The sequence below is a fragment of the Pygoscelis adeliae genome, unplaced genomic scaffold, assembly GCF_000699105.1.
Source record: "Pygoscelis adeliae isolate BGI_AS28 unplaced genomic scaffold, ASM69910v1 Scaffold48, whole genome shotgun sequence".
Taxonomy (NCBI): domain Eukaryota; kingdom Metazoa; phylum Chordata; class Aves; order Sphenisciformes; family Spheniscidae; genus Pygoscelis; species Pygoscelis adeliae.
The window spans coordinates 730,726-744,569 of record NW_008825618.1 but is presented as its reverse complement, the minus strand read 5'-3'; the positions used below and the strand labels follow the sequence as shown (position 1 = coordinate 744,569).

The 13,844-nt window shown below is 37.3% G+C and overlaps 1 protein-coding gene across 1 annotated transcript in view; it reads right to left on the bottom strand.

Annotated features, from left to right (window-relative positions):
- The window catches only part of IPO5 (importin 5), a 40,611-nt gene extending 26,999 nt beyond the window's left edge, over positions 1-13,612 (bottom strand). Inside the window, exons 1-7 of the mRNA XM_009333329.1 lie at positions 13,535-13,612; positions 7,448-7,640; positions 6,840-6,942; positions 6,504-6,600; positions 5,269-5,373; positions 1,795-1,917; positions 1,589-1,709 (exon numbers count right to left, since the gene is read on the bottom strand). Coding sequence (XP_009331604.1) covers positions 1,589-1,709; positions 1,795-1,917; positions 5,269-5,373; positions 6,504-6,600; positions 6,840-6,942; positions 7,448-7,631 — 733 coding nt within the window. The 5' untranslated portion in view covers positions 7,632-7,640; positions 13,535-13,612. The remainder of the gene's footprint in view (positions 1-1,588; positions 1,710-1,794; positions 1,918-5,268; positions 5,374-6,503; positions 6,601-6,839; positions 6,943-7,447; positions 7,641-13,534) is intronic.
- Between the last annotated feature and the right edge of the window lie 232 nt (positions 13,613-13,844).

Here is a 13,844-nt window from a genome sequence, read left to right as displayed (position 1 = left end):
GCAATAAAACACTCTGCTATCTTGAATACTGAGCTCAAGGAGGGAAGTCTGAACCCAAATGGAATTCCTAGTGGATAACTGGCACACAGGACACCCTAAATCAGCATCACGTTCATTAAAACCAGCATAAAATGACAGCTTTGCCCAAGACCCACTTCTAGTTGTGAAGATCAAGTGATCTGGCAACTGTTTAGTTGAATGAATACCTTTTAAACTAAGGCACAAAACTAAGACAAAAGCAATCCTTTTTGGCTACCTTTTTATCATTCTCTGAACATAACTGCTTTACTAGCTCTGCAAAAATAAATGTCTTTCACTTTAGTGATTCATTAATATTAAGAGCAATTTTACAATGGGTTGCAAACCAAAGGCATTTCATTCCCACATGGTGCCTTATGTTAATACAATGTCTTTAATACAAATATTTCATTCCTAAACAGCAACTAGCAACCCAATATAAAAGTAATACATTCTAAAGAGATATGAGATACACTTCTCCACTATGCTGCCTGACCAGATAAGAAGCTTGTAATGATTTGGGGGACAGCAAGTGTCAAGCATCAATATTCCCAACAAGCTACAAGATGGAGGGAAAACACAGCTTTCTAAACATTTTCAAATTTCAAAATATATCCTAAAAGAATCTGTTCTTTAAAAACTATTCTACAAGTAAACAAAACTTCTAGTCAATAGTTTAAACACTTAAGCCAAGCAGATCCAGTTTACAACATTTTCCAGAAGTTTTATGATTATTTTAGTGACATGTATATATGCAACTTTCCCCAGCCCAAGCACACAAGTAAAAAAAGTTGCTTTTTAACAGATTGTCACTATGCAATTTTCAGAAAACAAGCAAGAATCTAGGCAAATACAAGCATACAGGGAAGGAAAAGAATCCTTCCAAGAAGCAGGCTACATTACCATGTCAGTGCCCTGATCTACTCACAAAAAGGGTTTAAAAGGCAGAGCAGTATCAGTGTGTACAGCATTGCTGCTGGGGCTGTCCAGAAGACAGCTATTTTTAGTATCTCAAATAATAATGCATGATTAAAAAAGTGCCTCTCCAAAGAAATCACAATCCGCATGTTAAATAGACCAATTAGACTATCTCTAAGTATTTATATAAGCATCTGATTTTTAATTCACAGCTTTAACTCAACACTGAAGCTCAACATGCGTGCTGAATTCCTTCAGTCTTCAGTTGCCAGTACCACAGAGTATCTGGCCTACATACCAAACTTCAAACGTAGAACTTCAGAACTAAATGCATCAACTTTTTTTTTTTTAATACAGTACAAATTTCCAAAGCCAGCAGAAAAGCATGAAAGTAGTATTTTCCTTGGAAACACCTAATGAAGAGTCTACTGTATTTTTATTCAAATTGTTGGTGGCTGCATAAGCACAGATTAATTTAAGAAGAGTCATAATAAGAAGGGGGTTTCTCCATAAGAAAACTCAATTCAGCGTCACCTAAAGTTATCAGCACCAGCAAACTGCATTAGACATGGTTTTGCCACTGACCACCTGCAAAGTCAGTTTAACACTGTAAAGGAATTGTTTCAACAAAGAAAATTAGCAGAATACTTACTAGCTTGTGCAACAATGTTTGTATGCCTCCTCAGCATAGCAGCAGCAGTTTCTGACAAGGTCACAATTACTTCGAGCGCCAACTGACGCTGCATGTTACTGAGACTGGCATCTGCACACAACTACAATCCAGAAGATTAGAGCAAATGGTTAGAACAGAAGTTTTGGGGCGGAAAGATTGACTTTTTAAAAAATTCCTAGCTTTACCTTCAGACTTAGTTGCAACGTAGGTTCTAAATGTGGTCGTAAATACTTGGGAACAGAATCTGCAATTTCTACAAGGGATTTCAGGACAGAATCATCGTTTTGGTAGCAGGAATCGTTTACAGCCTATAAAGAGATAAGATGAAGATAAGATTAAATAAAAACAAATAATATTATGAATGGGACCACTGTTATAGAAGAAATTTGATTAACTCTATTCTTATCTCTCTGAATAGTCTCGTTTAGCATTAGTGGCTTAGCATTAGTAGCTAAAAGTAGTTGAAGCCTTAAGCCACAAGAAGTGACCGAGAGTAAACTTTTTGATAAAACTAATGCTGCTAACAAAGAACTAGCCGAATCCGGCAGATACAAGCGGAATGAATAAGATCAGGACCAAGGAGACAATTCCAAGAGAATGAAGTAACTTCAGAAGAAGGCCAGCCCAGCAAGAGTGAAAACCAGTAAGAAATCAAGAGACCACCGACCAGAATTAAGTGATTGGACTTGGGGATCAGGTGATGGGGTGGTACAGGTATAGTTCAGAGGTGTTAACTGGGGTAGGAGGCCCTCTCTGGAGGCGCCCAGCTCAAGCTGTAACCTGAGAACTAATAAAAGACTAATTGGAAGCCTTCACTTGGACTTTGCATTTTCAGCGGGATCCTAGGGTCAGACCCTGCTACGGTGGCTGGCGTGCATAAATCCATAACAACTACAAAGAGGTAATATGCAGGGTCCAAAACTACAAGTTTTCTACAAGTAAGTTATGGCTCACAATGTTACATGCCATCAGTTTTGACCATTATTAGTTTAAATCTTACACAGTAGACATTCAGAAAAAATTAAGGTCACATCAGAGGCGCCAACATGCAAAAACACACACTATGTTTTGACAAGCACAACTCCAAAATGCATTTTAAATAAAGAAAAACTCCTCAAAGTAACTCTGCCCAAAAGAAGGAAAATGAGCCTAACTCCTTTTCTCCCTGTTAGGTGAGAACAGCTTTGAATAGCTTATGCGTACACACACCAGGAATCTCAAGATTAAATAATTTATTTTTTTCCAGACAACTCTGGAGAGCCACCAAATTAAAGCAGACCCTTCAGCCTTCAGTCACAGGACACAAGACAGACAAAAAGAAATCAAGCTTTTTGCAAGTATCTTTCCTAACTCATAGCTACATTCTGAAAAGTAATTTAAAACTTACTTTTAATTGACCAGGTTGATACTCTAGTACCAAAACAGCACACAGTTACTCAATGGTGTTAAAACTCTTCTAGAAGTAGGACACGAGAACCCAAACGTCCAAAGAAAAAACAGTCTTTAAACACACCTTTGGGGTTTCGAAAGGAATTTTCATTAGCAAAGTATCTGATGTCTTCCTAACGTAGAAACATTTTTTTAAAGTGAATAATTAGGTGGTTTTTAATACTTAAATCTAGAATCCAACACTTCTAATAAGGCCACTCAAACAGCCCACACTTTCAACACAGAAGCAGCATCTTCTAGTATCAGAAATGTTCCGGGAGAAAAAAAAAAAAATCTATCTTGGTTAAGGCTTTTTGGACTAATAGTTACCACTCGTCCTCCGATTCTGGCAAATGATAATGTACTATTTACTGGAAGCTTCTGTAAAACTATTTTATACCCATTGCAACTTTGACAGCTTTTCAAAGCAAGACTAGGTTTCTGAAGAAAAGTTCAAAATGCATGGTGAGCCCTAAAAGGCAGAGGCACTTTTCTGTAGTATCAAACACCAACCACCACAGAAGTCAGTTGAAGTTTCAGCTGCTTTTACCTCCACTGCAAGATAAATCTCTCGGATACAAGTTTCAACTACTAGTTCTGAAAGTTCAACTTCCAGCATAACCATTATAGAAATTGCACTGAAAGGACTGAATTGCTAAGTCAGAATTTTATTTTTAGCTTTCTTACCATGCCAGTATTTCAACAAAATGAGCTTCAACAGCAACAAAAAAAGCATCCAACTGCCTCCAAAGGTCACTCACCACTATTCTAACACATCCCATCTCCTATTTATAAACTCAGATCTTCATACCCATCTTGTGTTACCACAGCCAGAAAATCTAGTCCTTCTCGCAATAAGTACTTTAAAAAGACCGGTTTCATAGCATAGTTTGGTGCTTTGTATTTGCAAAATAAAGCTTGGAAATGCAAGCCAAGTACATGTGTTTTTACAGTCTAAAATAGTAGCATTGAAACTTATATCACACAAAGTGGGCTAGAAGTCTGAAGTCTAAAAACAGCATACTATTTAATTGCCAAACATCAAGACAAATAGCATGCCCACCCCAAATCCTGCCTCACTCCCACTCATACAGTACTCAGTAGCCAAGGTCCTCTCAGCCAGTTAAAATTTTTGAACAATACAGTTGTCATTGCCAAAGTCATAGACAGGGACTAACCACCAAATAGTGACCTCAATATCAAAATAGTTATCTTGCACACGCTAGAGCCCATTTTCAAGTTCAGTTGATTTTAATAAATTCCTCTCAGTTTCCATTTAAGATCAAGCAGAATTCCATTGGTTGCAGAAGCCAGTAAACTTGGCACAATTTTTCTTCAGCTTGCCACAAAGCACACACAGACAACATTTATAGCTTGCACTGTCAACAGGAACCTGCTGTACTGATTGTAGCAAGAAGTCAGTCTTTAACCTAAATTTAGCCTAATTTAAAATTGCCAAAAGTTCACTACCACTGTTACCACAGGTACTTAGTTATTTCCACTTTTTTCTTAATATAGAAAGGGAACTGTACTGTGAAATTGTTGTCCTTCAGAGCTCAAACCATTTCTGTCTCTGGTTTGGTTTACAATAGACTTCCCCCCAGAAGTAAGCAACCTTATATCAGAATTCCAACTTCTGCCCAAATTCATCCATCCTAAAAGAGATCTAATCCAGCCCCAGAAATTATATGAAGCTTAAAAAGGCATTTTGTTTGCAAGTTCCTAGTTTGTCAAACAATAAAGATCATTTGTCTACACTGTTGTTGTTACTCTGAGAATCTTTGTTCAGAATAATTCTACGCTTTCCTCTAAACTGAAAAGATATAGGATATTAGGGATCAATGAATTTCCCAATTACTGATTACTTGAAATCTCAGGGTAGCCCATATTTAAAGTATATTTCAATATCATGGTTTGTTTAAAAGCTGTATGATTTTGAGTTAAATACCTTACGAGAATTTTAACTCATTTATCTAGGTAACACTGTATAAATTAATCAGCATTGAACTATTTCCCTTAAAACCCTATGAATTAGCTTGTGTTTACAAAATTCCTTATCAGTTTCTACTGTATCTTGCTGGTGACTGATGTCAGGCTAACTGAGATATAGTTAATCCAGGTCTCAGCAAAAATGCATATGCTACACGAATTTGCAGACCAGTAATTTATGTCCAGATACAGTCAATACAGACAGTAATAGCACATTAAGTGTTACTTGTGTGGTTTCTTACCTGCAAGATTCCAGGTAGCAGGTCTGCAAAATGTTTAAGAAGGGGAAGATTGTGCTCATTAGCAAGCACAAACGCAGCTGCAGCTCTAGCAGACAGAGTCTTGATCTAGAAGACAGGCAGGATTGGAGAAAGAAACGTGAAGAACTGGTAACAAAACATGCCTTTGTTTTCTTTTAACATTAGGCCTATTATGAGACTACATTTTTTATTATCATTTCCTTTTACATTTTCCTAATAGATATAGCAATTAGTTTTTAATTGTACTGCAAATTAAGGTAAAGTGATAATGAAGATCTTCAGCATCTATGGCCTCCATGATACCAAAAAAAGTTTATCATATTACGAGGTGGCAAGTATTCCCCAAGGTTTTTTTGTTTGGTTTTGGTGGTTTGGGTTGTGTTTTTTTAAATGAAAGAAAAAAGAAAACCACTATTGTTTTCAACTTGCATCCCAATTTCAAATGTGTATGCAAGTGTCAAAGTCCCATTTTTAAAAAAGTGTGATCTAAGTGTTTAAAACATGCTTCTTTAAAGGCATGACTTATGGTACTTTAGAAAATGTTACTCAGTTGAGTTTCAAAGGTCAGAAAAAGTAATCCATGGGGGAGCAGCAAACTGAACCCATATACCACAGCAGGGTTTCCTATCCTTGCCCAGCATTTTCCACAACAAGAGAAACATTTTCAAAGTACAATTCTCTGCACAAATCAATAAATCTGAAGCCTTCCAGAAAAGCAAGGCTTGCTAACATGCCCTTACAGCAAAGCATGCACAAACAGTTCAAGGAGAGCTGTCATATATTCAGTTTTGAGATATACTGTGTACAGATACTATCCGTAGAGATACTACGTATCTATACTGTTAAACACAAGGGCCAGAAAGAGAGCTTAACAAGGAGTTTCTGACCCCTCATGCTGCTGGCTAAAACCCCTGGCTCTGCGTTGGGCCGGTACAACTAGGTTTCTCCAAGCATAACCACTAGAGTAGAGTCTGGGCCTAAGCAGTGCAGATATGAGCCAGCCAGTCAGCTTTAGGACCATGAAGAGGTTTGACCCTTCTGTTTTGCAGTAGGCATAGTCAGAACTCCAAATGTACATCAGTTTCAGGTAATGCAATTCTCTGGTTGGAATCTGGAATCTATGATTTAACCATTATGTTTGAGACTACTACACCAAGTTTCTATGCTCAGGACATACTGAAAAACAAAAAAAAGCCCGAACAACATAAAGGTCTTACTGATTGATGCTCTTGATCTTGCATACACTGAACCAGCATTCTCTTAATGACCTCCAAATAGTGTTGCTGCTGATTCCCAAAAATCCCAGGAAAATTCCTAAGGATAAGACCAAAACATTAATAAAGATTGACACAGTTTAACCGTAACTATTATTTTAAACTTATCCATTGTTTAAGCTACAGATTGTAACTGTACATGTAAGAGTTAAGTAAAACACAATACAGAATAAATGAAATATATATGATTGCTTGTTAATTAAGTTGTGACAGTTTCTTACATTTTTACAGACATGATTTGGCTAACCTGCAAAAACGTAGCGAAGTCTGAAAGCTTACCAGAATATATGTAGAGCAGCCTCACGCAGTCCCACGTTCTGAGAGCTGACAGAGTCAAATAAGAATTTCAGAACTTCTGGCCACTGGTTGTTGCCATCTTCATCTAGATTAAACACAACGAAGTTTTAGGACAAGCAAACTTAAGAGTGGTTAGATCTCAATTATGCAGGGCAACCAATCATCACTACTAAAATTAATTTAAAAAAACCTGATCTGAAGATGTGTCCAAGTCACAGTGTAAAATATGGCTGAAATGTTAAATCTAAAGGCACTCAGGAACAGAAGATGATCTCTATTTACTGTTATATAATAGCACTCAAGAAAAACTGATGCAGATGTTCAGCATAACATTCATGAGAATTTGAACAAAATTGAATTTCTAAACCTTAATATAATCTCACCTAAACTCAAGCAATTTAAAAAGCAGAGTTAAGGGATCTTGGTTTTATCTGATCAAGGATAATGTAAACAAATATTAGGTTTTATTTTGAACCATGAAATCAGTTAGTACATCATGTTCAAACGTCTACACAAGACTAGAGAACAAGAGATAAAAATACAACTACTATCATAAACATTTTACCACAATATCAGCTTATATAAAGTACCTATTAAGTTCCTGGCCAATTCAGCAACGATGTCACAGATTTTTTTCCTCATACTGGACTGCGTTTCCAACTGAATAATCAACAGCAATCCACTTTTGATAGAGGTTTGATCATCAGGTGAAAGAGCTGGATAAACTTCTTCAAAAGCAGAAGACAAAAGACGTCGTAGAAGGACAGCTGCCATTTGTCTAGCCTATTGAATAAGAAAGTATGTATATTAAAGTGTTTGGATATGATAATCGTGCTCTTATGAAGAAAGACTGACATCATGCTTCCAAATGATCAGTTTTCACTGTGTAGACTTGTTCAGTGAATGGAATACCTCTCAAGCGACAGATGAAAATTATGATAATAAGTAAAAACAGTAAAGAAACATCAGCTTATAACCATGTTTCTGACAATTACAGCTCTTCAAAGAAATAATCATGAAATCCACTAAGGTGTTCAGGTTTTTTTCTAGAGCTGAACCACAGACATATTTTGTGGCAAGTTAAGGACTTAGCTGTATTATTTAAAGATGTTTAAAGCATGTCTTCTTTCTATTTTAAATGGCCTGATGAGATAATTATAATCCAGATGGGGTTTTTTGGATTAACGAGTGACTTAATGGGACAACTTCGTCAGACAATTAACCTGTAATCCCTCCTTCACTTTCTCAAACAACCAAGCTTCACACTAAAGATTCAGGAACCTAGAGTTAGATTTTGGCAAATAAAACTCTACTCTGAACAAAAATAAAAAAACCCCAAAGCTTTCAGCCTTTTGCAGACCTATGATGAAGCGTTTTTCTTTAAACTTGAATTTGAGCATAGGAACCTCAATACCACATACTACAATCTTCTGTGCTTCCTACTGTGTTAGAATTGCTGTATGCAAGTATCATTTACATATCTGTACTTATTTACAATTATACAAGAACTAGAAGCAAAACACATGGCTGAGTAATTCAAAATGAATAGAGCAACACATGCAGTAAAGGCAAAAAGACACATGAAGCACTCTGAATACCTTAATAAATAGGATGTTCACTAACCAGTGTTTCTAGAAGGACAAACAGTAATTAAAAACCACCCCCAAACTTCTAAAGTTTAACATGTGTAACAAAACCTTACACATGTTAAATCCTCACAAAAAAATAATCCAATGCAACATGCACTCAATTTTTTTCCTAAGATATTCTTATTTAATGTGTACTTGAATGAAAAAGTTTCATTTATAACAGCCTTCAGAATTCAAAAAATGTTCAGTGAGCAGCAGAACTAACGAAGTCCGATTTCCAAAAGATCTCTCAACTATATTGCTACAGCATAACCTATAGATGAGAAACACAAACTGCTGCAAAATCTCAACTTCTAACGTACCCTGTAAAAATCAGGTATTGCTCGAACCCAAGATACTATTCTTGTTATGTTCTGCTGTCTCCAGGCTCACTGTGCCTTTTTCCAGTCTACCCAGCTCTCTTCTACACAGCTAAAGAGTAGTGCACACAAAGTATCTCTATCCTAGCAGAAGGGAAGGCCTAGAATTGGACCTTGCTCTAGATTATTCCTTATCTCCTCCTTATTTCCTCCTCCTCAACAGCTCCAGTGTGGACCAAAGCCACCACATATGTAGGATTAGTAGATCTTCCCTAGTAGATCTAAGGAAGACAGTAGGTGAACAAAGAGGGTCACAGCGCCCACCTGTGCTCTAGCTCCCATCATAAGCCAAGGTTCTCTAGCAATAGGTTGTCACATGGGGAACACAAGTTAGGAAGGAGAAAGATTCTTTCCCCACCACCTCTGGGAATCCCACTAACAGTGTGTCCAAAAACTTTAATGGTACCCACAATATAATGATATCTTTCCTTCTCCCATCCCTAGAAGCACCAATATTGTGAAAGATTAAATTTCTCCTCATTAGTATGGTGAACTTACATAGGAGAAGCCTTGACTGCGAAGTGAGTTTGCTAGGATTAAACAAGGCACAAACTCTGATGCCGTGTCTTCCCCTACTCAGAGCATCGTGTTTCTGTGCATGTTCTCTGACATCTGATAATGACTTAACTCACATTATATTCATTCCTTTCCTGAAGTAATAATAGGTGGTCAGATAGGGAATAGAGCTTGTTTTCATAAAGCACATAGTCTCAAAGATAAGAATTTCCACCTCTGAAGAATTTAATTTAAAACATTAGAAGACTGACGAACACAGACTGATTGCAAAGTAAAAACACAAGTAACAAGGCATACAGAAAGACACAAGATCAGCACTACATGAGTTAGCTCCTGGTTATTGTTACGAGTTTAGAAAAAAATTCCCAAATTCCCTAAAGCAAATTCAAATGTTTGAAGGAGTGACAAAGAAGCAATTGACTTCTAATAATAAATGGCATATTTTCCTCAGGAGATATCCACCTATATATGAAAATTACCATTGTCAATTTAATTATGACGAACATGGCTGGATTAACGGCAGCTCTGGGGATGTTTCTTCTGCTTTAAGGATGAAAGTATGTATTTTTCACAGACACCAAAGGCTCTTTTAAGTATTACAAGATATGTACCCAAACAAGCAGTTTAAAATCCTGCAACTTAGCAACTATAGCTTTTAATGAGAATAGGAACAATATAAAGTGTACATCCCCCCAAAGAAGAACTTCTATCTACCAATGAAGCATAAAAAAGCAGAATTCTCTCCTAGCATTGGATTCTTCTGCACATCTAAAAGGTGCTCACATACAACTGGAATGTCAAAGGTATTGACATAAAAAGTAGTCATAATACTCAAATTTCAACATACCGCTTCTTACTAATAGAATTTACAGTGGTTTAAAAACGTTCTTGGATTCGTTCTAGGATGACGGAACCAAGGCACAAGAAGAAAACCAACTTGCTGAGCGGGGCAGCAGAATTATGAACAGAAATCTGGGATACCATCTTCTCCACTGGCATTCAAAGTGTGCAGGTAATCCTACACATTTTTTAAGAAAAAGACTGACCATCTTGTGTAGCACAGTCACAGTGATTTTTACTTTTATTTTACTGTTCCTTTTAAGTCCTCAAGGAGGAAAACGTGCATGGATGGAAGCAATCAGTATTTAGGACACGGTCCAAAGATGGGCTTGCACAATGTCATTCGGGGATCCAGCCCCATGTGGAACTCAAAGTACGTAGTGCCTAAGGTCCGCATACAACTCAAAGGCAGAACTGTGGTGCATCAGAAATCCATGGGCTGCCTTCCTTCCCCTCCAAATGCTGAACAGGAAGCTGCCCGCTGCAGTAGTTTTCAGACTAAGAAATTCAACCCCTTCATGTGATAATATGGAGAGGAAGAAGGGAAAGGTCAGAGCCCTCTAAGAGGGCTGGAAGTACAGCAGAAACACAGTTTTACACAGCATTTGTTACTGTATTTCACAGTGCTTGAAATTAGTCAACTGTAAATTAGGACACAATTGAAAACTGCCAATCTAGAGTTAAGCAGGAAGAAAACAAATGCAGGAGAATATGCAGAACTTCTGTTCCTCTCTAAGATTTAGGTGGTAAATCAAAACTGTAAAGGAAGAAGCCTCTAACACCTCAGACACATTCTGAGAATAAAAATGATCAAATAAACTGAATATATACCACCTTTCTGTTCAACCCTTTAAAATGCAGTTGCGTAGGAAGAAGTAGAGTCCTAACTTCATAAAAGTGAGACTGTAGGTTCAGGAAGCTGGAGACACAGGTTAAAGACCCTCTTTAGCCTGAGGTGTACAAACTCACATATCATCTGGCAGAGAAGTGTTCTAACTCATAGGTCATGCGCTTCCCTTCACAGAACAGTGTTAGTCTGCTATCAAGAAAATATGAAGTGACAACAGAGGAAAAAGGTGATTACTTACAATTTAGGCATTTGGTTAGAAGGAGAAAACCTGTTATACAATTAGTTTTTAAGAGAGTTATTCCTGATCTAGCTTAATGTTTTTCTCCATGTCAAATGCAAGGGGTCCTGGGAGCAGGATCTGAATCCCTGTTTCTCCATTTAAATGCCAAAATTACTAAGCTGCAGAGTCAGGATCCTCTCAACTGCTGTCCAAATAGTCCTATGAATCGTGTATTCTCTACAACACAGCAGCCCAGCTCCTGCAAACAGGATGGAGTATTTTCTTCAGCCTAGTTTTCCTGGGAGGGGCTAAAGCAAAAAGAGGCTTCAGGATGAAAAGGGATCTGAACCCAGCTTTACCATAGCCTGGGCAAGGGATCTTTAAAGTTCTAAGGCTTCTTCCAGCAGCCTGTGTTCAGTGGTGCTGGTACATTTGACGTGTTCAGAGGACACATACCAGGCCCAAAGCCCTATCCGTCAGTGACATATGCACTGTCTGTCCAACATTTGGATCTACATGAAACATATGCAGACACGAAGTGCCTAGCTATTCACATCAGCGCCATACTGAACACGCACAGAATGCTTCCCTGCATGTTTAAATGCAATGTTTAGATCAAGCATGGGGATGACTTCACTTAGGCTTTAATTAGGCTACTATATATTTGGATTTACAGGGAAGAGAGGTTGTCACAGGTTTTATTAATCAGGATTTTTTGAGTCCAGCACCTAATGTCTACTTAAGTTACAAACTAACATTTAAACCTTTCTTTGATTTATCCATTCGTGGAGTTAAATGTCAAGTTACTCTACAAATGTTCACCTCTGATGTCTTTGGTAAGAGTAACTTCTACAGGTGAAAAATTTCTTTGCACTTGAGTAAGTTAGAAGCCAAGTCATTGGCAAGATTCTGAATGAGTTTTAGACTGGGCTATTTCCTTAGCTGATGTGAAGGGAATAAAATCAGTAAATATATGGAGCGAGTATTTATTTACACAAGCATGACTTTGTAGTTGTCAACTCAGACTTATCAAATGTATTCAATACAAAACAGAAGCAAGTGCAATGGAGCTATGACTTCTAGGGCATAGTATTATCTTCTGTGAAAAAGGGGCAGCGGTAGATCTTATTTTTCATCGCAAATTTAAATACAGGAGAGACTGCTCTACGGCCTTCTATCATTTGAAGCATCTCAGAGGGCAGGAGGGAAAACTACATAGCTCTTATGCAATCAGTTGCCAGCATAATACTGAAGGATTCTGGCAGAAGAACACTGCTTTGTAGGTAGATAAACATCAGTATTAGTAAGCTGATACTTACTAAGCATTAAAAAGCACAAATAGCATCTACCTCTAAACTGAATACAATCTACCAGAAGAGATCGTTATCCAGAGAGAAAGAGCACACTTGTACTCTCCTTATAATATTGTTCAGAAATTCTACATGCTACATCCTTCTGTTGTTCAGTAAAACTCTAGATTTGAAAAAAAGGTCAAAGGTTTTTACTTTTAAGTGACTCCGAAGGTTGTAATACCTTGAAAGCTTAGTAGTTTTTCACTCTGCATATCCAAGTGAATAATAGTTTTACCAAGAAGTACTATACCTGATTGCTAAAGGGTGTGAGCCTTTACAAAATTAAGGAATAACTAAAAGGCACTGTATGCCCCCAGAAAAATTTTATATGGTGCTTAGGCTGCTCTCCATTCAGTCTATAACACTGCTAAATGACTTAATGAACAAATAGGACAAAATGCAAAAGCAACCTGAATAAAACATACAAAACAACTGCTACCTTATCTTCCCCCAATTCCGATTTGAGAAGCACAAGAAGTTTCAGATGATACATAAGTTTAACACATTTAGGCACAGGACCCCAAAATGGAAAGCATTTCTCAACTGTAACTTGAAGGAACATCACAGCAACAGTCATATATTAGTTACACATTTTAAGGAAAGAACCCATTCATTAAGCAAAACACACAACCAGAAAACAATGGAGATCTAAGCAGTCACTTATGAAAGACTACTTTTGAAACTAAATATCTTACATCAAAAAGTCTCAGCTAGTGAACTTGACATGCAACAAACTAGATGAGTGGTCCCTCTACAAATGTGCAGTAAATTAAGATGATTCAGTTAATGCCTGACTTGTTCATTTATCCCAAAATGACTGGCACCGATTGCTTCCCTGCTTCTCCAAGTTCCCTTGAAAATCTGCAGAATTCAAAGATTATTGAGACATACCTCCTCAGCAGCAGCAGTATTCCTGATTGCTTGTAGGAGGAACGTGATCTTAGATTGACCTGGAATATTCTCATACGTCTCCTGCATAAAAAGGGATGCAGCTTATTGTAAACCATTACCAGAAAGCATGTGTTAAGCATTAATATGAATTGACTTTCCTTTTGAAACAACTTCAGTATCCATCCAGTTAATAGAAAATAACGTAGCAAAAAAATTAAACGTATCAAAATAAAAATTTCTGACCTATTTTAAAATCATGAGTAAAGTCTTAGTTACCTAATAAGACCTGCCGTATTGGAATGATCTACAT